The sequence below is a fragment of the Salvelinus alpinus genome, chromosome 13 (genome assembly GCF_045679555.1).
Source record: "Salvelinus alpinus chromosome 13, SLU_Salpinus.1, whole genome shotgun sequence".
Lineage (NCBI taxonomy): Eukaryota > Metazoa > Chordata > Actinopteri > Salmoniformes > Salmonidae > Salvelinus > Salvelinus alpinus.
Genome location: NC_092098.1, coordinates 1799802 through 1825300, shown reverse-complemented (window position 1 = coordinate 1825300; position 25499 = coordinate 1799802). Strand labels below are relative to the sequence as shown.

At 43.0% G+C, this 25499-nt stretch overlaps 1 protein-coding gene across 7 annotated transcripts in view; it reads right to left on the bottom strand.

The window, feature by feature from the left end:
• Positions 1-25499, bottom strand: part of LOC139536833 (stromal interaction molecule 1-like) — a 90767-nt gene that overhangs the window by 44538 nt on the left and 20730 nt on the right. For all 7 annotated transcript variants that reach the window (XR_011667405.1, XM_071337484.1, XM_071337480.1 and 4 more), the window contains 4 exons: positions 8796-8926; positions 7089-7203; positions 6538-6649; positions 536-651 (listed from right to left, as the gene is read on the bottom strand). Coding sequence is in view for 6 of the 7 variants with exons in the window: in XM_071337480.1 (XP_071193581.1) it covers positions 536-651; positions 6538-6649; positions 7089-7203; positions 8796-8926 (474 nt within the window). In the remaining variant the exon portion in view is untranslated. The remainder of the gene's footprint in view (positions 1-535; positions 652-6537; positions 6650-7088; positions 7204-8795; positions 8927-25499) is intronic.

The window sequence follows — 25499 nt, the reverse complement described above, 5'->3', positions numbered from 1 at the left end:
CTACCAGTTGAGGCCTTGTGAGGCATCTGTTTCTCAAACTAGACACCAATGTACTTGTCCTCTTGCTCAGTTGTGCACCGGGGCCTCCCACTGTTCTCTCTATTCTGGTTAGAGCCAGTTTGCACTGTTCTGTGAAGGGAGTAGTACACAGCGTTGTACGAGATCTTCAGTTTCTTGTAATGATCATGCTGTTTAAGCAACTTCTTGATATGCCACACCTGTCAGTTGGATGGGTTATCTTGGCAAATGAGAAATGCTCACTAACAGGGATGTAAACAAATGCGTGCAGCAAATTTGAGAGAAATAAGCTTTTTGTGCACATGGAAAATGTATGGGATCTTATATTTCAGCTCATGAAACATAGGACCAACACTTTCCATTTTATTCAATATATGTATATATATTTCAATGTCTATTTCAGGGATTTCAGGCTATTCCAAACACAGTAAATAGACAGCATACAGCAGAGAGCATACAAGGTCAGACAGGAATTCACATATCAACCCCACATGCACACACACACTTAGACACTCACTGAGTGGTGGTCCGAACAGCACGGTGTCCATTGCTTTCAGCTGTAGTTTCTGGGCGTGACTCCGGTCAATAATCTTCAGAATGGACAGAGTGAGAGTGGTGTTCTTTACTGCCAACCTGAGGGAGGAGAGGAGAGAGAGATTTTTATTTTATTTTACCTTTATTTAACTAGGCAAGTCAGTTAAGAACAAATTCTTATTTTCAATGACGGCCTAGGAACAGTGGGTTAACTGCCTGTTCAGGAGCAGAATGACAGATTTGTACCTTGTCAGCTCAGGGATTTGAACTTGCAACCTTTCGGTTACTAGTCCAACGCTCTAACCACTTGGCTACCCTGCCGCCCCAGGGTAGTGAGAAGAGAAGAGAGAAGTGTGTGTGTCTGGTATAATGCATGTGCGTGGGTGGGTTCTTGAATTGTGGTGGCATTTAGGATTTTTTTATTCAAATGTAATTGGCTACAGCTTCCCATTCTAAATCAACTAATATAATGACTTTAAATATTTGGTTTTACCTTTATAACTTTGTGCCACCAGTAGGGGCTAACACCAATGAGAAGTTGTAGGTTATTTCAGATTTTATTAAATGCCTTGTAACTATGTGCGCTGAGAGTCGGGAAGAAAGTTCAGGGAGTGAGTGATTTAATAAAACAAGAACCTCGAACAATGCCCAGACATGAAACAGAAACAATGACGCCTTGGGAAGGATCCAAAGGGAGGGACATATATATAGGGCAGGCAATCAAGGAAGTGATGGAGTCCAGGTGTCTGATGCGCAGGTGCGCGTAATTTCTCCAAAAAGTATGAGCTTTGTCCGCATGTGCAGTTGCAAACCGTAGTCTGGCTTTTTTTATGGCAGTTTTGGAGCAGTGGCTTCTTCCTTGCTGAGTGGCCTTTCAGGTTATGTCGATATAGGACTTGTTTTACTGTGGATATAGATACTTTTGTACCCGTTTCATCCAGCATCTTCTCAACGTCCTTTGCTGTTGTTCTGGGATTGATTTGCACTTTCGCACCAAGGTACGTTCATCTCTAGGAGACAGAACGCGTCTCCTTCCTGAGCGGTATGACGGCTGCGTGGTCCCATGGTGCTTATACTTGCGTACTATTGTTTGTACAGATGAATGTGGTACCTTCAGGCGTTTGGAAAAGGGGCAGTATTGAGTAGCTTGGATGAAAGGTGCCCAGAGTAAACGGCCTGCTCCTATGTCATATTTATTTATTATTTGTCATAATGCAAATTCATTACTTAAAAATCATACAATGTGATTTTCTGGATTTTTGTTTTAGATTCCGTCTCTCACAGTTGAAGTGTACCTATGATAAAAATTACAGACCTCTATATGCTTTGTAAGTAGGAAAACCTGCAAAATCGGCAGTGTATCAAATACTTGTTCTCCCCACTGTATGTAATATTGTACACTTATCATAATTAGGTTTTAGTCCATAGAGTACAGAAAAGTTATCTAGATCTTCAATGAGACATTGCAGGGATCTAGCTTGCGGACTTAATATAAAACTTGAGTCATCGGCATACATGGACACCTTGTTTTTAAGCCTTGGATTTCTAATCCTCTAATGTTGTGTTTGGATCACACCACATTTTAATAGCTAGCATTTCGATGGCCATAACGAATAGATATGGTGACAGCGGACACCCTTGTTTAACTCCTCTTGACAATTCAAAACTCTCTGAGAAGTTGCCGTTATTTACTATTTTACACCTGGTGTTGCTATAAATTATTTTTACCCATTGTATAAGAGAATTACTGAAATTGAAAAAATCCAGGCATTTAGAAATAAAATCCAGTCTTACTTTATCAAATGCCTTTTCAAAATATGCTATAAATACCATACCTGGCTTTTTATAAGTTTCATGATGTTCTATTATTTCTAGTAGTTGTCGTATATTATCTCCAATGTATCGTCCATGTAAAAAAACCTGTCTGATCAGGATGAACAATACCTGATAAAACCCTTTTAATTCTGAGTGCTATGCATTTTGCTAATATTTTTGCATCACAACATTGAAGTGTAAGGGGCCTCCAGTGTTTTAGAAATACTGGGTCTTTATATTTGCCATCTGGGTCTTGTTTTAATAATCGAGAAATCAGACCTTCCTGCTGAGTACCTGACAGACTATCATTTCTATAGGAGTAGTTAAAACAATCTAACAATGGAGCTTTAAGTATATCAAAAAATGAGATGGAAAAGAGAACATCTGCCTAAAATGAATATTGAATTGAATGACCCCCCTTGCTCTACCTACATTATACTGGAAGAAATTATAAAAAGTTATATATTTTTTTGTATTAGTTAAAAATAAGTTGTCCTCCAGTAAACTTTGATTCAATTTCCAATATCCCTGTCCACGTGGAAAATCTATAAGAGTTATGTGAATGCCAATTAGATGATGATCCGATCGCATTCTGTCTCCTATTAAATCTTTTTTAACCTTTGATGCAAGAGAGAAAGAGACCAGAAAGTAGTCAAGACGACTAGCTTGATTAAGTCTCCTCCATGTATATCTCACTAGGTCGGGGTTTTTTAGTCTCCAAATATCCACTATTTCTAACGTGTCCATAATATTTGTGATTTCCTTGAGGGCACGGTGATGATAGTTTGTAGAGTGATTACATTTACGGTCCATTGAGGTACTTAACACTGTGTTATAGTCTCTTACCATAATGATTAGATCATTATAAATTGGTATAAATGTTTTCGAAGAAGTATGGATCATCCTGATTTGGACCATAAGGATTAATGAGCCAAATCACTTTTTCGTCCACTTTCATAATCAAAAGGATCCACCTTCCTTGCTAATCATTCCTGACTATTTGCACATTCAGATCGAAATTTTTGTTAATGAATATCATCACACCCTTTACTTCCTTTGTCCATGACAGAAAATTATTTCACCACCCCATTCCTTTTTCCACGCAACATAAACTAAGGATGTAGAGTGAGTTTCCTGTAAACAGTATATGTTATATTCCTTTTCTTTTAGCCACGTAAAGACTGATCATATTTTTTTAATAATCTGCTAAACCATTACAATTATAACTGGCTATACTTATTTCACCCCTTACCATAACTAGATACTATTCTCAGTCAAAATTGACCATAATTAGTGCTTGTAAAGTTACAGCCATCATAGGTATTATGAAGGTCAAAACTAGAGTTTCAAATGTCTGATATTTAGAATTCAAGAAATAGGTTAGGCAATATGTGTTTTATTCCCTTGCTTGTTTGCCTGTGAGCCAATGCCACAGATATTAGAAAATTAAGACAAGATATTATGTGTGTAGCAAATCTGAGTAGGTGTGACGCCCTGACCTTAGCGATCCTTTTTATTCTCTATTTTGGTTAGGTCAGGGTGTGACTAGGGTGGGTACCCTAGTTTTTGCATTTCTATGTTGGCCTGGTATGGTTCCCAATCAGAGGCAGCTGTCTATTGTTGTCTCTGATTGGGGATCATATTTAGGCAGCCTTTTCCCACCTGTTGTTTGTGGGATCTTGTTTTTGTGTAGTGCCTGTGAGCACTCCATTACTTCACGTTTCGTTTGTTTCTGTATTTGTTTTGGTGAGTTTAATTTATTAAAATATGTGGAACTTTACGCACGCTGCGCCTTGGTCCATTTATTCCCACGATCGTGACAGTAGGTTGATGTGTATGATATTGGATGTGATATAGTGAGAGTGTGTACGATGTCTGTATAAGAGTAAGACTATAAAGTGTGATGTCCAAATAAATAATAACTCTGCCAATTTGCATGGTTGAGTGTCTATGTGTGTAACATGTAGTGGGTATAGCCTTAATATTCATGATGATAATTGTAATCCATATCGTATCACCACGATAGTTGCATCATAATTACCTTTAAAATAATTGAAAAAGACATCCTAGCATTTCCATAGCAATTGACGTTTCACATGTTCATGAAAGAGACCTTGCATTACTCTAGAGATGGCTTCACTACAGTACAAATGTATTCCGTACAATATGTTATTATTCCCCAATGCCCCTATTCTGATATCTTCCCCTTGCTTGTAAACATATATAAACTTCTAGACAAATACATAAAAAAGATAGACAAACAAGAAATACATTAAATTATAACAGTTCTCGACAATAGACAGGGAGAGAAGAGAAAAGAGCGAGTGAGAGAAGAGAGCGAGATAAGGTGTGTGTGTATGTATAAGTCTGTATGTGTAAGCAAGCATGTAATTGAGTATGTGTGTGTTCATATCCACTTCATAATGTTCAGATATTTTTACAATTCCCATACCTTCTTTTATTTTCGTAACCTGAAGTCTCTGTAGAATTTAGTACAGCCACGGTGTTATTGAGCCGTCTCGGAATAGCTGTCCAAAACTATAGTTTGTTAACAAGAAATTTGTGGAGTGGTTGAAAAACGAGTTTTAATGCCTCCAACCTAAGTGTATGTAAACTTCAGACTTCAACTGTAGCTCACCAACTACATTTTGAGAGTTAATTGGCAGTCCACCTGGCCGTGCTGCTGCTCCAGTTTCAACTGTTCTGCCTTCGGCTATGGAACCCTGACCTGTTCACCGGACGTTCTACCTGTCGCAGATCTGAGTTTACAACTCTCTAGAAACAGCAGGAGCGGTAGAGATACTCTGAATGATCGGCTATGAAAAGCCAAAAGCCACCCTCGACAACCACTTTGGTTATTATTATTTGACCCTGCTGCTCATCTATGAACATTTGAATATCTTGGCCACGTTCTATTATAATCTCCACCACAGCCAGAAGAGGACTGGCCACACCTCATAGCCTGCTTCCTCTCTAGGTTTCTTCCTAGGTTCTGGCCTTTCTAGGGAGTTTTTGCTAGCCACCATGCTTCTACACCTGCATTGCTTGCTGTTTGGGGTTTTAGGCTGGGTTTCTGTACATCACTTTGAGATATCAGCTGATGTACGAAGGGCTTTATAAATCAATTTGATTTGAATCACCGACAACGATGAGACAGCCTATAGGGAGGAGGTCAGAGACCTGGAAGTGTGGTGTCAGGACAACAACCTCTCCCTCAATGTGAGCAAGACAAAGGAGGTGATTGTGGACTACAGGAAAATGAGGGCCGAGCACGCCCCCATTCTCATTGACGGGGCTGCAGTGAAGCAAGTTGAGAGCTTCAAGTTCCTTGGTGTCCACATCACCAACAAACTATCATGGTCCAAGCACACCAAGACAGTTGTGAAGAGGGCACGACAACACCTATTCCCCCTCAGGAGACTGAAAAGATCCTCAAAAAGTTTTACAACTGCACCAATGAGAGCATCCTGGCTGGTTGCATCACTGCCTGGTATGGCAACTGGTCGGCCTCCAACCGCAAGGCACTACAGAGGGTAGTGTGTAAGGCCCAGGACATCACTGGGGCAAAGCTTCCTGCCATCCAGGACCTCTATACCAGCCGTAGTTATAAACTGATCATTCTGCTACCGCACGGCAAACGGTACCGGAGCGCCAAGTCTAGGTCCAAGAAGCTTCTACACAGCTTCTACCCCCAAGCCATACGTCTACTGAACATCTAATCAAATGGCTACCCAGAATACTTGCATTGCCTACTTGCATTTCTCTTTAATTATTTGTTACTTCTATTTAAAAAAAATTGTAGGTATTTTTCTTAAAATGGCATTGTTGGTTAAGTGCTTGTAAGTAAGCATTTCACTGTAAGGTCAACACCTGTTGTATTCGGCGCATGTGACAAATACAATTTGATTTGATATGGCCGTACATGGTTCTGATTTCTGGGTGTGTGCGTGCGCGTTCTTGCAAGTAGAAAAACATGTTGACTCACCCTATGTTTTTGTTATTGGTAAACTTTTGGGGGGAGCCTGGCTTCCCTTGGCATCCATGAATACAAGTCAGTGTGTGTAACAACTATTCGTCATTGAAAAGTGTTTTTCATGGTTGCAAAGGGACGCAAATGCCCCCGCAATTCAAGGAATACCCGTGTGTCTATATGAGGCGTGTGTGTGTTACCTGGGTAAGGCCCTTCCGTCCAGATTGTGCTTCTTGAAGATGTCCACATACGGAGGGAGCTCCACATATTGTATGAGCCAGTCCCCCACCTTCTCCACTGTCCAGTTGTACACTACACACACACACACACACACACACACAGAGAAAGATTAATTGAGTAAGAGCACTGGCTGATCTCTGGCTTTCTCCCAAATGGCACCCCGTTCCCTATATAGTGCCTTACTTTTGAACAGAGCTCCATGGGCCCTGGTCAAAAGTAGTGCATTAAATAGAGAATAGAGTGCCATTTGGGACGCAGCCCTGGCTATCTGGGGCCTACTCTGTCTCTCTGTATCTACCATGCTAATCTGCTCCAACACAAACAGCTGTCCCAACGCACTGCACACTCACTGACTAACACAAAACAGCCTACTGGAGGACTGGCTGTCCCAATGGACAAACCAGAAACACCTGGATTTATGACAGTGTGAATGATCTCAGGCTTATCCTCCCTCCACAATCCCATCTTAGTCCCCCTCGCTCCCTCCCAGATGCCCTCATTCCCTCCGTACCGTCCGAGGCCCTCCATACGTTCCACATGTCCTCTACACTGATGAGCAGGTCTGCTCCATGGAAACTGTTGTGTTTCCCTTTGGGGTCATGGTACTTCAGATCCTCCCTCAGGAACTAACAGAGAGTGAGAATGTTTTAATTACATACCATAAATACATGTTGCTACTGTATGAGGCACAGCAGTACAATGCATGGGTATACTACTATACTACACTATAGTAGTATACTGTAACAGTAATACATATTATGAGGCTGGTGTTGCGGGTGCTATGTGTTTTGCCTCGCATTGTGAACAACTGTTCATATCCACAGCCACACAAGCAGACACACGAGAAACACACAGACACATGAGAAACACAAACACACACACACGAGAAACACACAGAAACACACGAGAAACGCACAGAAACAGACACACGAGACAGACACACGAGAAACACACAGAAACAAACACACGAGAAACACACACACACACACACACACGAGAAACACACAGGATTAGGACAGCTGTTCTGAGCGCTGCCAGAGGGTTTGGAGGGACACACAAGGACAGGCAGGTCGGGGGGCAGGAGGAGAAGGGAGGGGGGCAGGGGTGATGTGGTCCCTACAGTTGCCAATCATAATATTATTTTGGCCAATATTATATCGATACCAACTATCAATTTAATAAAAATAAAAAATGTAATCCTATAGCTTCTTCTCCATCTTCTTTTTAAATAGTGAGCCAACCTGTTTTGAGCACTTTTATTTCTGTGACTGATCAAAACTCACTTCTCATGCTTTCTCTTGTCTTTCTGCAGCAGAAACTGAGTGTACAAAACATTAAGAACACCTTCCTAATATTGAGCTGTGCCCCCTTTTGCCCTCAGAACAGCCACAATTTGTCGTGACATGGACCGCAAGGTGTCGAAAGCATTCCACAGGGATGCTGGCCCCATGAGCTTCCCATTGTTGTCTCAAGTTGGCTGGATGTCCTTTGGGTGGTGGACCATTCTTGATATACACAGGAAACTGTTGAGTGTGAAAAACCCAGCAGTGTTGCAGTTCTTGACACAAACCGGTGCGCCTGGCACCTACTACCATACCCTGCTCAAAAGCACTTAAATCCTTTGTCTTGCCCATGTACCCTCTGAATGGCACACATACAGAATCCATGTCTCATTTGTCTCAAGGCTTAAAATCCTTCTTTAACCTGTCTCCTCCCCTTCATCTACACTAATTGAAGTGGATTTAACAAGTGACATGGGATCATAGCTTTCACCTGGATTCACCTGGTCAGTCTAAGTCATGGAAAGAGCAGGTGTTGTTAATGTTTTGTACACACAGCGTATAGTGAGCAATATGCTTGGAACATCAAATTGCAATAATATCGCAGTATCGAATCACAATACATATAGAATCATGTATCGGCACCTACGTATTGTGGTAATATCGTATCGTGAGGTCCCTGGCAATTCCCTGCCCTAGTGCTGGTTTACATCTCATATGGTGTCCAGGAAACTGACACGTCTAGATAAAACAGACATGAGCTTCAATGTGGCCCTAACCTTCAGAGAGAGTACTGTGTGTGTGTGTGTGTGTGTGTGTGTGTGTGTGTGTGTGTGTGTGTGTGTGTGTGTGTGTGTGTGTGTGTGTGTGTGTGTGTGTGTGTGTGTGTGTGTGTGTGTGTGTGTGTGTGTGCATTGTTATGTGTGCATGTATCTCACCCCGTCTGTCTCGCTCATGTCCACGGTTCCATCCGCATCATCATCCATCAGTTTGTGGATGCTACGGATCGCCTCGAAACTCAGCAACGCATTCTCATCTTGGCACAGAATCACATCTATCATACACAGTTCTATGGAGAGAGGGAGAGAGGGGGGCAGAGAGAGAGAGAGAGGAAGAGAGAGGGGGAAGAGAGAGATTGAGGGAGAGAGAGAGGGGAGGGGGGAGAAAGAATGTGAGAGAGAAAGAGTGAGAAAGTTAGAGAGGCAAACAGTATCTGTTTACACTAGGCAAATTTCAACCCATCCATCAACACAGCCAACAAAGTGGCCTTCAGGGGAACTGACAGAGGGAGGAAATTACTACGCATTTAGAAGTATGTGCGTACGTACGTGCGTGCGTGCGTGCGTGCGTGCGTGAATGTGTGCACACAATGCATGCGTGCGTGTAGTATTGGCCAAGTGAATGTGCAGGGCTACGGGGTCAGACCTCATGATCCAACTATAAAATGAACTGGTCTTAATAGACTAGGAACCACACACAGTCCCCATTGGGAAAATGAATACAGTGATGTGATACTTACAGTATACCGTGCATTCAGAACGTTTTTCAGACCCCTTGACTTTTTCCCCAAAAATGTACGTTACAGCCTTATTCTAAAATTGTTTCAATCGTTTTTTCCCCTAATCAAACTACACACAATACCACATAATGACAAAGCAAAAACAGCGAAGCACCTTTGGCAGCGATTACAACCTCGAGTCTTCTTTGGTATGACTCTACAAGCTTGGCACACCTGTATTTGGGAGTTTCTCGCATTCTTCTCTGCAGATCCTCTCAAGCTCTGTCAGGTTGGATGGGGAGTGTCACTGCACAACTATTTTCAGGTCTCTCCAAAGATGTTAGATCGGGTTCAAGTCTGGGCTCTGGCTGGGCCACTCAAGGACATTTAGAGACTTCTCCCAAAGCCACTCCTGCGCATCTTGGCTGTATGCTTTGGGTCGTTGTTCTGTTGGAAGGTGAACTTATGCCCCAGTCTGAGGTCCTGAGCACCCTGGAGCAGGTTTTCATCAAGGAACTCTTTGTACTTTGCTCCATTCATCTTTCACTCGATCCTGACTAGTCTCCCAGTCCCTGCCGCTGAAATACACCCCCACAGCATGATGCTGCCACCACCACGCTTCACCGTAGGGATGGTGCCAAGTTTCCTCCAGACGTGATGGTTAGAATTCAGGCCAAAGAGTTCAATCTTGGTTTCATCAGACCAGATAATCTTATTTCTCATGGTCTGGGAGTCTTTAGGGGCCTGTTGGCAAACTCCAAGCGGGCTGTCATGTGCCTTTTACTGAGGATTGGCTTCTGTCTGGCCACTCTACCATAAAGGCCTGATTGGTGGAGTGCCGCAGAGATGGTTATCCTTCTGGAAGGTTCTCCCATTTCCACGGAGGAACTCTAGAGCTCTGTCAGAGTGACCATCGGGTTATTGGTCACCTCCCTGACCAAGGCCCTTCTACCCCGATTTCTAAGTGTGGCGGGGCAGCCATCTCTAGGAGGAGTCATTAAGAATGATGGAGGCCACTGTGTTCTTGGGGACCTTCCCCAGATCTGTGCCTTGACACAATCCTGTCTCGGATCTCTACGGATAATTCCTTCGACCTCATGCCTTGGCTTTTGCTCTGACATGCACTGTCAACTGTGGAACCTTAGATAGACAGGTGTGTGCATTTCCAAATCATGTCCAATCAATCAATTTAGCACAGGTGGACTCCAATCAAAACATCTCAAGGATCATGGAAACAGGATACACCTGAGCTCAAGTTTGAGTCTCATAGCAAAGGGTCTGAATACTTATGTAAAAAGCATTTCTGTTTTAATTTTTTATAAATTTTCTAAAATATCTAAAAACGTGTTTTTGTTTGGTCATTACGGAGTTCTGTGTGTAGATTGCTGAGGATTTACATTTTACAATAAGGCTGTAACGTAACAAAACATGGAAAAAGTCAAGAGGTCTGAATACTTTGCGAATGCACTGTATGTTATGTGATTCGATGTGATGCTATGCGACACTATTCTATGCTAATTGATGCTACAGAATGTTGTCTAACCCTCCGTTGGTGAACATATGACAACCACTTTCAAGTGTCTGCCTTGGGACCAAAAGGTTGTGGGTTCAATGGCACTTACAGACAGGCCTGCTTTCATTGTACACTTACAGACAGGCCTGCTTTCATTGTACACTTACAGACAGGCCTGCTTTCATTGTACACTTACAGACAGGCCTGCTTTCATTGTACACTTACAGACAGGCCTGCTTTCATTGTACACTTACAAACAGGCCTGCTTTCATTGTACACAGCACGCAAGTCTTTGTACGCATCTGTGAGTCTGACAACAATTATAAATCATACTATTTTATTTATTTTATTTTACTGAAATGTACACTGATTGCAGAAAACATTGAGGACACCTGCTCTTTCCTTGACAGATTGACCACGTGAATCCAGCTGAAAGCTATGATCACTTATTGATGTCAGTTATTAAATCCACTTCAAATCAGTGTAGATAAAGGGGAAGAGTCAGGTTAAAGAAGGATTTTTAAGCCTTGAGACAATTGAGACATTGATTGTGCATGTGTGCCATTCAGAGGGTACATGGGCAAGACAACATATTTAAGTAACTTTGAACGGGGTATGGTAGTAGGTGCCAGGCGCACTGGTTTGTGTCAAGAACTGGCACGCTGGTGAGTTTTTCACGCTCAATAGTTTCCCGTGTGTATCAAGAATGGTCCACCACCCAAAGGATATCCAGCCAACTTGAGACAACTGTGGGAAGCATTGGAGTCAACATGGGCCAGCCTCACTGTGGAACGCTTTCGACACCTTGCAGAGTCCATGCCCCAAAGAATTTAGGCTGTTCTGAAGGCAAAAGGGGGGGGTGAGTGCAACTCAATAGTAGGAAGGCGTCCTTAATGTTTTATACACTCAGTGTATGTTGTGGGACGGCAGGTAGCCTAGTGCGTTAGAGCGTTGGGCCAGTAACTGAAAGGTTGCTGGATCGAATCCCCGAGCTGACAAGGTAATCTGTAGTTCTGCCCCTGAACAAGGCAGTTAACCCACTGTTCCCCGGGCGCTGAAGATGTGGATGTCGATTAAGGCAGCCCCCCGCACCGCTCTGATTCAGAGGGGTTGGGTTAAATGCGGAAGACACATTTCAGTTGAAGACATTCAGTTGTACAACTGACTAGGTATCCCCCTTTCCCTGTGTGTGGTATCCCCCTTTAACCTGCTTGGCTCATTGGACAGGTCAGAGTCCATGTTTGAAGTTGTTGAGTGGTATGGGGGTTTGGGCAGTACACTGTAGATGTAGGCCTATTTGTTCCAGAGTAGTGACACCCACAGTAGCTACTGTAACTGAACACTGGCAGTGTCTGCTGTGGCAGTTGGGACGGGGCAAGTTACCAGAATGTCTTGTATTTGTAATGTATCGGCTTTTTAAGAGAATTGACATGAGTGTATTCTTGTATTTAAAAAATAAAAATAAAAAGTACATTCTTCGTAGATTTAATCTGTCAATGTTCATCTCAAAGTGCACCAGATTGATGCACTTAGCTGTAGAAATGCAATTTTCTTTCTTCTGGGGGAGACCCCTGGACCCCCCTACTAGGGTTCCCCATTGGGCTTTGGGCTAAGTCACAAATGTCCTCAAATCCTAGAAACATCTCTGCACACTCACACAGCCAAAACCATTCTAGCTATATACAGTGGGGAGAACAAGTATTTGATACACTGCCGATTTTGAAGGTTTTCCTACTTACAAAGCATGTAGAGGTCTGTAATTTTTATCATAGGTACACTTCAACTGTGAGAGACGGAATCTAAAACAAAAATCCAAAAAATCACATTGTATGATTTTTAAGTAATTAATTTGCATTTTATTGCATGACATAAGTATTTGATCACCTACCAACCAGTAAGAATTCCGGCTCTCACAGACCTGTTAGTTTTTCTTTAAGAAGCCCTCCTGTTCTCCACTCATTACCTGTATTAACTGCACCTGTTTGAACTTGTTACCTGTATAAAAGACACCTGTACACACACTCAATCAAACAGACTCCAATCTCTCCACAATGGCCAAGACCAGAGAGCTGTGTAAGGACATCAGGGATAAAATTGTAGACCTGCACAAGGCTGGGATGGGCTACAGGACAATAGGCAAGCAGCTTGGTGAGAAGGCAACAACTGTTGGCGCAATTATTAGAAAATGGAAGAAGTTGAAGATGACGGTCAACCACCCTCGGTCTGGGGCTCCATGCAAGATCTCACCTCGTGGGGCATCAATGATCATGAGAAAGGTGAGGGATCAGCTCATAACTACACGGCAGGACCTGGTCAATGACCTGAAGAGAGCTGGGACCACAGTCTCAAAGAAAACCATTAGTAACACACTACACCGTCATGGATTGAAATCCTGCAGCGCATGCAAGGTCCCCCTGCTCAAGCCAGTGCATTTCCAGGCCCGTCTGAAGTTTGCCAATGACCATCTGGATGATCCAGAGGAGGAATGGGAGAAGGTCATGTGGTCTGATGAGACAAAAATAGAGCTTTTTGGTCTAAACTCCACTCGCCGTGTTTGGAGGAAGAAGAAGGTTGAGTACAACCCCAAGAACACCCTCCCAACCGTGAAGCATGGAGGTGGAAACATCATTCTTTGGGGATGCTTTTCTGCAAAGGGGACAGGACGACTGCACCATATTGAGGGGAGGATGGATGGGGCCATGTATCGCGAGATCTTGGCTAAAAACCTCCTTCCCTCAGTAAGAGCATTGAAGATGGGTCGTGGCTGGATCTTCCAGCATGACAACGACCCGAAACACACAGCCAGGGCAACTAAGGAGTGGCTCCGTAAGAAGCATCTCAAGGTCCTGGAGTGGCCTAGCCAGTCTCCAGACCTGAACCCAATAGAAAATCTTTGGAGGGAGCTGAAAGTCCGTATTGCCCAGCGACAGCCCCGAAACCTGAAGGATCTGGAGAAGGTCTGTATGGAGGAGTGGGCCAAAATCCCTGCTGCAGTGTGTGCAAACCTGGTCAATAACTACAGGAAACGTATGATCTTTGTAATTGCAAACAAAGGTTTCTGTACCAAATATTAAGTTCTGCTTTTCTGATGTATCAAATACTTATGTCATGCAATAAAATGCAAATGAATTACTTAAAAATCATACAATGTGATTTTCTGGATTTTTGTTTTAGATTCCGTCTCTCACAGTTGAAGTGTACCTATGATAAAAATTACAGACCTCTACATGCTTTGTAAGTTGGAAAACCTGCAAAATCGGCAGTGTATCAAATACTTGTTCTCCCCACTGTAGCCCAGGTTATTTCCATGTAAGAGGACCCATGAGCACCAACATGTGAAGTTCATTGGAGCATGTCAAATTGGGTGTCAAATGACATTTTTGAGAAATTAAGACGTGTAATTTTTTCAATTATTTTCCATCCCGAAAAATGTTGAATAAGTAAAGGCATTGATACCTTGTCAAACAAATGGAAAAGGGGTCTTATGAAACATCTACCAGAAAAAGTCTTAAAAGGAATTAGACATGCTTTAAAACACAATACTGCTGAAGTTAAGACCCTGCCAACTAATACCAACACTTTTACTTAGTTTTGGAGAAATGATTCTGCCTTCTGTAAGTTTAAGAAACCTTGCTTTATGCCTTGATATTATGTTACCAAAAACCCACATATCTTGAAGATAATGAAAGTTCACAGAAGTAACAAGTAAATGAAGACCTATTATTTTACTTACAGATTATTTTTATGAATTATTAAGTGATAATAAAATTGAACAGAATTCCTGAAAAAATCTGTAACGGAATTTCTGCAATTGAATTGGCTACAATGGGAAATCATAGAAGTCACAAAACACAGTTGGGTCACCTGCTACGACTTGCTGTCATCTGGTGGTCAAAAGCAAGAGTTTGAAATGTCTGGACATCCCCTCCCTCTCCCCTTTCTCTCTGCAATTAATGCCACCGGTCCCTACTCTTACTAACACCTACCCATGAGTCCCCTCTCTTTCCATTTACTGTAAGCAGCATACCCACTGAGCACTGGCCGACACCGGACGTCCACTGATGTATAACAGTAGGTTGGTCAGTCCGCCCTGGCCTCGATTTCAACGTCATATACTTCGGACCAGCCTTGATTTCAATGTTCACAGACGTCTGGACCAACTTTTATTTGGCCTAAACATAGACTTCCATTATTGTTTCAGATTTGGTCCGGTCCAAATCTGAACCAATCATAGACATCTAAGTTTCACAAGTGTGTACAGCACAGTAGAGTACAGTACAGTACACTACAGTAGAGCACAGAGTACAGCACAGTAAAGCAAAGTAGAGTATAGTTCAGTACATTACAGTACAGTAGAGCACAGTAGAGTACAGTATAGTAAAAACACGTAGAGTAGAATTCAGTAGAGTAGAATAGTCGTGTGAACTTAAGTACAGTACACTGTAGAGCACACTAGGGTTGACTATACTGAACTCTACTCTACTGTTTTGTACTGAACTATACTCCACTATATTCTACTGTTCTGTAATGTGCTGTACTCTACTCTACTGAGCTCTACTGTGCTGTACTGAACTATACTCCACTATATTCTACCGTTCTGTAATGTACTGTACTCTACTCTACTGAGCTCTACTGTGCTGTACTGAACTATACTCCACTATATTCTACTGTTCTGTTCTGTACTCTACTGAGCTCTACTGTGCTGAACTATACTCCTATATTCTACTGTTCTGTAATGTACTGTACTCTACTGAGCTCTACTGTTCTGTACTGAACTATACTCCACTACATTCTACTGTTCTGTAATGTACTGTACTCTACTGTGCTGAACTATACTCTACTATATTCTAATGTTCTGTAATGTACTGTACTCTACTGAGCTCTACTGTGCTGTACTGAACTACACTCCACTATATTCTACTGTTCTGTAATGTACTGTACTCTACTGAGCTCTACTGAACTACACTCCACTATATTCTACTGTTCTGTAATGTACTGTACTCTACTCTACTGAGCTCTACTGTTCTGTACTGAACTACACTATATTATACTGTTCTGTAATGTACTGTGCTGTACTCTACTGAACTCTACTGTTCTGTACTGAACTACACTATATTCTACTGTTCTGTAATGTAATGTACTCTACTGAGCTCTACTGAACTATACTCCACTATATTCTACTGTTCTGTAATGTACTGTACTCTACTGAGCTCTACTGAACTATACTCCACTATATTCTACTGTTCTGTAATGTACTGTACTCTACTGAGCTCTACTGAACTATACTCCACGATATTCTACTGTTCTGTAATGTACTCTACTGAGCTCTACTGTTCTGTACTGAACTATACTCCACTATATTATACTGTTCTGTAATGTACTGTACTCTACTGTGCTCTACGTTGATGTGCAAACTTGTGAAACATAGATGTCTATGATTGGTTCAGATTTGGTCTGGTCCGGACCAACCAAATTTGACATTGTAATAGCCAGTGTGTAGAATAATACCCAAATATGCAATATGGATTTTCCCCCTACTGCAATCCACGAAACACACACGTGGCACCGTACACTAGATACAGTGAGGGAGCAGAGAGAGAGGTGGAAGAAAGAGGAGTAGCATTCCTTTTGGAATGAAGAGAGAAAACAAGTGGATGTTATAGCGAGAGGCCGCGGTGCATTCCTTTCCAAATGAAGAGCGAGAGAGAGAGAGCATGAGAGGAAAGGGAGAAGGACAGGTATGAGTCAAATGATTTTCCTAAAGGAATTGTGCCTTCCCTGAATTACACACATACTGTTCTCCTGTTGTGTGTGTGTGTGTAAAGAGATCTGAGGAGTCTGACAGAGAACTGGAGCCATGAGGATTTATACAGTGTTCTGTATAGACAGGTCATATCTCTCTCTCTCTCTCCCTCCAATTCAATGGGCTTTATTGGCATGGGAAACACATGTTAAGATTGCCAAAGAAAGTGAAGTAGATAATACACAAAAGTGAAATAAACAATAACAATTAACAGTAAAGAATACACTCACAGAAGTTCCAAAATAATAAAGACATTACAAATGTCATATTATGTACAGTTGAAGTCGGAAGTTAACCTACACCTTAGCCAAATACATTTAACCTCAGTTTTTAACAATTCCTGACATTTAATCCTAGTAAAAATCTAGGTCAGTCCCTGTCTTAGGTCAGTTAGGATCACCACTTCATTTTAAGAATGTGAAATGTCAGAATAATAGCAGAGAGAATGATTTATTTCAGCTTTTATTTCTTTAATCACATTCCCAGTGGGTCAGAAGTTTACATACACTCAATTAGTATTTGGTAGCATTGCCTTTAAATTGTTTGACTTGGGTCAAACCTTTCGGGTAGCCTTCCACAAGCTTCCCACAATAAGTTGGGTGAATTTTGGCCCATTCCTCCTGACAGAGCTGGTGTAACTGAGACAGGTTTGTCGGCTTCCTTGCTCACACACGCTTTTTCATTTCTGCCCACATATTTTCAATAGGATTGAGGTCAGGGCTTTGTGATGGCCACTCCAATACTTTGACTTTCTTCTCCTTATGCCATTTTGCCACAACTTTGGAAGTATGCTTGGGGTCATTGTCCATTTGGAAGACCCATTTGCGACCAAGCTTTAACTTTCTGACTGATGTCTTGAGATGTTGCTTCAATATATCCACATACTTTTCCTCCCTCATGATGCCATCTATTTTGTGAAGTGCAACAGTCCCTCCTGCAGCAAAGCACCCCCACAACATGATGCTGCCACCCCCATGCTTCACAGTTGGGATGGTGTTCTTCTGCTTTCAAGCGTCCCCCTTTTTCCTCCAAACATAATGATGGTCATTATGGCCAAACAGTTATATTTTTGTTTCATCAGACCAGAGGAAATTTCTCCAAAAAGAATGATCTTTGTCCCCATGTGCAGTTGCAAACCATAGTCTGGCATTTTTTATGGCGCTTTTGGGGCAGTGACTTCTTCCTTGCTGAGCGGCCTTTCAGGTTATGTCGATATAGGACTCGTTTTACTGTGGATATAGATACTTTGTACCTGTTTTCTCCAGCATCTTCACAAGGTCCTTTGCTGTTGATCTGGGGTCGATTTGCACGTTTTGCACCAAAGTACGTTCATCTCTAGGAGACAGAACACGTCTCCTTCCTGAGCGGTATGACGGCTGCGTGGTCCCATGGTGTTTATACTTGCCTACTATGGTTTGTACAGATGAACATGGTACCTTCAGGCGTTTGGAAATTGCTCCCAAGTATGAACCAGACTTGTGGAAGTCTACAATTTATTTTCTGAGGTCTTGGCTGATTTTCTTTTGATTTTCCCATGATGTCAAGCAAAGAGTCACTGAGTTTGAAGGTAGAGCATGAAAAACATTCACAGGTACACCTCCAATTGACTCAAATTATGTCAATTAGCCTATCAGAAGCTTCTAAAGCCATGACATCATGGAAATTTCCAAGCTGTTTAAAGGCATAGCCAACTTTGTGTATGTAAACTTCTGACCCACTGGAATTGTGATACAATGAATTATAAGTGAAATAATCTGTCTGTAAACAATTGTTGGAAAAATGACTTGTCATGCACAAAGTAGATGTCCTAACTGACTTGCCAAAACTATAGTTTGTTAACCAGACATTTGTGGAGTGGTTGAAAAACGAGTTTTAATGATTCCAACCTAAGTGTATGTAAACTTCCGACTTCAACTGTATATATACAGTGTTGTAACGATGTGCAAATGGTTAAAGTACAAAAGGGAAAATAAGTGTTTGTTCTTCACTGGTTGCTCTTTTCTTGTTGCAACAGGTCACAAATATTGCTGCTGTGATGGCACACTGTGGTATTTCACACAGTAGATATGGGAGTTTATCAAAATCGGGTGTGTTTTCAAATTCTTTGTGGGTCTGTGTAATCTGAGGGAAATATGTGTCCCTAATATGGTCATACATTTGGCAGGAGGTTAGGAAGTGCAGCTCAGTTTCCACCTCATTTTGTGGGCAGTGTGCACATAGCCTGTCTTCTCTTGAGAGCCAGGTCTGCCTACTGCGGCCTTTCTCAGTAGCAAGGCTATGCTCACTGAGTCTGTACATAGTCAAAGCTTTCCTTAAGTTTGGGTCAGACACAGTGGTCAGGTATTCTGCCACTGTGTACTCTGTTTAGGGCCAAATAGCATTCTAGTTTGCTCAGTTTTTTTGTTGATTCTTTCCAATGTGTCAAGTAATTATCTTTTTGTTTTCTCATGAGTGGGTTGGGTCTAATTGTGTTGCTGTCCTGGGGCTCTGTGGGGTCTGTTTGTGAACAGAGCCCCAGGACCAGCTTGCTTAGGGGACTTTTTCTCCAGGTTCATCTCTCTGTAGGTAATGGCTTTGATATGTAAGGTTTGGGAATCGCTTCCTTTTAGGTTGTTATATAATTTAACGGCTCTTTACTGGATTTTGATAATTAGCGGGTATCGGCCTAATTCTGCTCTGCATGCATTATTTGGTGTTTTATGCTGATACACAGAGGATATTTTTGCAGGATTCTGCATGCAGTCTCAATTTGGTGTTTGTACCATTTTGTGAATTCTTGGTTGGTGAGCGGACCCCAGACCAACAATAAAGGGCAATGGGTTCTATAACTGATTTAAGTATTTTTAGCCAGATCCTAATTGGTATGTCGAATTTTATGTTCCTTTTGATGGCATAGAAGGCCCTTCTTGCCTTGTCACTCAGATCGTTCGCAGCTTTGTGGAAGTTACCTGTGACGGTGATGTTTAGGCCAAGGTATACATTGTTTTTTGTGTGCTCTAGGGCAACGGTATCTAGATGATATTTGTATTTGTGATTCTGGCGACTGGACCTTTTTTGGAAGACCATTATTTTGGTCTTACTGAGATTTACTGTCAGGGCCCAGGTCTGGCAGAATCTTTCCAGAAGATCTAGGTTCTGCTGTAGGCCCTCCTTGGTTGGTGACCAAAGCACCGGATCATCAGCAAACAGTAGACATTTGACTTCAGATTCTCTCTCTCACACAGTGCATGCTGGGAGTTTGAGTGTTTGGTTTGGAGGGCTCTGTCCTAACTTATTTTCTTGATTCTCTCCTTGGTCTTTCTTTAAATTTTTATTTTCTATGGTTGAGGGTTAATGCACTGTATGTTTTACCGGTACCCAAATTTTTTTTCAAAGGTAGGGTGGAAGAGGACAGAGTTTTAGTTTTCTGGGGTTTGGAAAGTGTGGTGTGCGCGATGGCTTCTCAGCCTAGCGTGGAGGAGACGCTGTCGTTACGGCATGGATTCAGGTGGGTTCCTGAGAATTGAGTTAAGGTGGAGGAGGTTCTGCTCGCGGTCGATGAACAGGAAGGAGCTGCATTTATACATTCCGCTTCCAGAATGAACAAAGCTGTGGTTGTGTTCATGAAAAGAGCAAATTTGGTGGGTAGGTTCATTGCTAGTGGAATATTTGTAAGCGGTGTATTAGTGCCAATTTCTCCTCTTTCTACCCCTTTGACCAGGGTGGTAGTTGCAAATTTGCCTCCATTTATTACGGATGATCAATCAGGAAAGAGCTGAGTCGGCAGGTTTTCGGGCAGATGCCGCTAAGAACAAGTTTTCCGTGATTGAGCGTCCCGGTACACAATATGTCTGGTCCTTGTGTACTGTATAGTCCAGATGGGACTTCAGTCTGTTAGAGAGGACCTTGGCAAATATCTTGTAGTCCGCACAGAGCAATGCCACAGGCCTCCAGTTCTTAAGTTCACACAAGTCACCAATTTTTGGCAGGAGAGTCAGAGCCACCCGACGGCAGCTCATCGGCAACTCTCCTACCCCGACGCATTCACGCAACACGCAAAAGAAATTCAGTCCAATTATTCCCCAGAAAAAAGAAAAAAAAACTCCACTAGGAGTCCATCGACCCCGGTACACGGTCGGGGGCATCTGGGTTACAGCCTCTGCCAGTTCATGGGAGAACAGAGGAATGTCCATTTCATCCCTCTGTGCCAGAGAGACCTTAGGGAGTTCTGCAAACAAAACCTGAGCACACATAGGATCACACAGTCCTGCCCTGTACAACTCCACATTCCCCTCCCGCATCTCCCCCGCCACAGAGGTCACCCTCCCATCAGACAGCCGTAGACAATGCATACCCTTGGCTTCACCACTGTGTCTTTCCAAACCAAAGAATAAGGAACTGGGAGCGTCCATCTCCTTGAGTATGGAGAACCTAGCTCTTACAAGTGCTCCCTTTGCTTTAACCTGGAAAAAACTGCCCAGGTCCCTATGTAATTCAGCTAAATTAGCCTGGAGGCCTACATTGCCTTGCTCCACCATCTCTACCTCCATCTCACTAATACTGCGCTCGAGTTCCCCCAATACTCTCCTAGCCTCTGAGGATGAGAGCTGTGTACTGTTGACAGAAAAGCCACATTTTGACTTTCCCCACATCCCACATCATACTCCTCTCTTTGTTGCCCCCACCTTTCCCAAAAAATCTGGAAACCTGAGCAAAAAGTAGCATCTTTTAAGAGCTTTACATTAAACTTCCAATAGGATGCCTGCCGAGGCCCTGGTGAAATAGACAGCCGAGCCATGGTTATGTGATGATCCGAACAACCCACCGGGAGAATGGTAGCGCCCAACAGCCTATTGCTCTGATTCCTGGACATGTAAAAACGATCAAGTCGGGCTGCACTCACTCCAGCCCCAAATACCTTAACCCATGTATACTGTCTTGTCAGGATGTCTAGTTCTCCAAACATCCACTAGGTCAAACTGATTAATGATGTCCCTTAACACTCCCACTGACCCTGAATGAGGCTCTTCCCCATTTCTGTCTTTCGTAAAATCCATTGTACAGTTCCAGTCCCCGCCAACCACCAGCGTCTCCTCAGGAGCTACCTGTGAAAGTTCCTGTCTAAGACACCCAAATAGAACCCCTCTTTCTCTCCCTGTGTTAGGCGCATACACGTTTATTATGACAAAACCCATGTTGTTAATTTCTGCTTTAATCAAGGACATGCTGGACTTGTCGAGAGGTTCTAATGTGAACTTTGGACTGGTCTCTTTAGATCAAGAGAAGGCCTTTGATAAAGTGGACCATGAGCATCTGTTTAATGTGATGTTTGGGGAAGGGGAAGGGTTTTTGACCTATGTGAAGATGTTGCATGCTAGGGCGTCATGTATGGTCAAGGTGGGAGGGGGGCTCAGTAGGCCAGTCTGGGTGAAACTGGGCATTAGACAAGGATGCCCTCTATCGGGGCAGTTATATACACTAGTCAGTGAGCCTTTTTTGGGCCTTCTAAGCAGGAGACTGCAGGGAGTGTGCTGGACAGACATGGGTGTGTTGACAGGCATAGCAGTGTCAGCATATGCAGATTACGTATGCAGGCACTTTAGACTAGTTTGAAGGTGTACGAGGGAGCATCGTCAGCTAAGGTAAACTGGGGCAAGAGCAAAGCTCTTATGTGTGGCATGGGGGGATAGGGCCCCTCTGCTTCCAGGGGGTTTGAAGTGGGGTTGTGAAGGGCTTAACATTTTGGGGGTGTACCTGGGCTCGGAGAGGTGGGTCAGGAAGAATTGGGAGGGGCGGTCACAGGCAGTGGTGTCAAGACTGGCCAGGTGGAGGTGGCTCCTGTCCCAAGTGGCATATAGAGGGAGGGTGCTGATAATCAACAACCTGGTGGCATAAACTGACTGTCCTCAACCCCAAACACACCCCCCCCCCCGCAAGCTAGTGGACTTTTTCTGGTCGGGCCATCACTGGCTGAGGGTGGCCGTGTTGTACATGTCCGTCCACGAAGGAGGACAGGGCCTGGTGGAACTGGAGAACAGGGTGGCTGCTTTCCGACTAAAGGTGGTGCAGAGACTGCTGTACCATACTGATGTCGGCTGGAGGGAACCAGCATGTGCGCTGCTGAGGAGAGCTGGCGGATTAGGGTTGGACCGGCAGCTGTTCCTCGTGAAGCTGGAGAGGGTGAGTACAGCAGATCTCTCAGACTTCTCCTCTGCAGTTCTGAGGGCCTGGCTGCTAAGGTCCACACGAGAAGGTGGTGTGGGGCCAGGGCTGTGAGTGTGGGAGGAGCCTATCTTCCACAACCCAGACATCCCTCTGAGATTTGTTCAGTCGGCCACCTGCAGAGGCGACTGATGGCAGCAGGCTTACTGCGACTGCTGGGAGAGGAGGGGTGCAAAACCATGCAAGTCCTGGCACAACAAACAGGAATAACGTCTCTAAGGCTGCTGGAAAGATTCCTGTAGGAGGTCCAGGAGGCATTGTCTGAGCCGGTAAGGGGGGGGTGTTTGAGCGGCCAAAGGGGGAGGGGCCACCAATGTTTCCGCCACTGCAGGTGACTGCAGAGACTGGGGACTGGCAAGGGGGTCTGGAGGACTTGTTAGATTTTAACACTCAGAGCCTGGGGGAGTTTGAGGGGGTGGGTTGGAAAGCCCTCTACAACCTCTGCATTAAGGTAAGGAACATTAGGAGCCTAACAGGAGTGAAGGCACATCAGTGGCAGGGTGTATGTGGGGCAGAGAGTATGGTGGGTTTTAGATGGAGGGGGCTCTACAAACCTCCAGTACCAAAGAGATCAGGGGACCTCCAGTGGAGGGTTCTACATGGAGCCCTGGCCACTAACAGCTGGTTGGCACGGGTTGCACCGGGAGTCGGACATGGGTGTCCTTTCCATGCTATGAGTGAAACTGTGATTCATGTGTTTTCTGTGTGCGCCAGGTTAATGCCATTAATGTCTCTGTTGGAATATCTGTGTGAGAGGTTGGGGGTGGAGTTTACTGTTGGGATGTTTATAATGGGATACAGGTATTCAAATAAGGAGAAGGCCAAATGTGTGTTGTTGAATTTTCTCTTTTCTCAGGTAAAGTTGGATATTTGGCTAACAAGGAGGAACAGCGTCAAAGGTGGGGGGATAACAGACCCTTTACTATTATGAAAATGATCACAACTATTTCATCGTAATGTTACATCTTTGAAAACAGATCTGCAGCCTGCCGTGCCCTTAGCTAGCTACGTGCTTTAGAAGGACGAGAAGTTGTACAGTGCCTTCAGAAAGTACTCACACCCCTTGACTTTTTCCACATTTTGTTGTGTAACAGACTGATTTTAAAATGGATTAAATTGAGATTTGTTGTCACGGGCCTACACACAATAACCCACAATGTCAGTTCAATTATGTTTTTCGAAATGTTTACAAATTATTTAAAAATGAAAAGCTGAAATGTCTTCAGTCAATAAGTATTCAACCCCATTGTTATGGCCAGTCTAAATAAGTTCAGGAGTAAACATTCGCCGAATAAGTCACATAACAAGTTGCAATAATAGTTTTTGACATGATTTTTTTTGAATAACTACCTCATCTCTGTACCCCACACATACTGTCCCTCAATCGAACAGTGCATTTCAGACACAGATTCAACCACAAAGACCAGGGAGGTTTTCCAATGCCTTGCAAAGAAAGGAACATATTGATAGGTAAAAATTTAAAAGCAGACATTGAATATCCCTTTGAGCATGGTGAAGTTATTAATTACACTTTGCATGGTGTATCAATACACACAGTCACTACTAAGATACAGGTGACCTTCCTAACTCAGTTGCCAGAGAGGAAGAAAACTGAGGATGGATGAACAACATTGTAGTTACTCCACAATATTAACTTTATTGACAGAGTGCAAAGAAGGAAACCTGTGCAGAATACAAATATTCCAAAACATGCGTCCTGTTTGCAACATGGCACTAAAGAAATACTGCAAAAAAGTTGGCAAAGCTAATTAACTTTTATCCTGAATACAACGTTTTATGTTTGGGGCAAAACCAATTTATACACATTACTGAGTATGCTTGTAATCGTTTAGGACTGGGGAGTGTTTCAGGATAAAATAAGAAACGTAATGGAGCTAAGCACTGGCAAAATCCTAGAGGAAAACCTGGTTCAGTCTGCTTTCCACCAAACACTGGGAGATGAATTGACTGTTCAGCAGGATAATAACCTAAAACAGAAGTCCAAATCTACACTGGAGTTGCTTACTACTGAATGTTCCTGAGTGGCCTTGTTACAGGTTTGACTTAAATCTACAGCAAGACCTGATAATGGAGGCCTAGCAGTGATCAACAACCAATTTGACAGAGCTTGAAGAATTTTGAAAAGAATAATGGGTAAATGTTGTACAATCCAGAAGCGCAAAGCTCGTAGACTTACCCAGACAGTTGTAATCACTGCCAAAGGTGCTTCTAAAAAGTATTGACTCAGTGGTGTGAATATTTATGTAAATTTGATATTTCTGTATTTCAATTTTCAAAGAATTTGCAAACATTTCTAAAAACATGTTTTCACTTTGTCATTATGGGGTATTGTGTGTAGATGGTTGAGGAAAAAGTGTGTATAGTAACCGTAGCTACAGGGAACTCGCTTGCTATTGAGTGAAAACGTCATATTTAACATTAGCCTAGTTAGCTAGCCAGTTACTTGTTGTAAATACCAGGGCTGGTCTTCAAACTGTTACAGGGTCTAATGACAATACCAAGCACGTAATTCAGTGGTGAACACGGCCAAAGAAAAAAAATATTTTGAGTTGGTCATGTGGCCATAGTTAACTATCTTGCCACTGCACTATGCACTGCCACTAGCT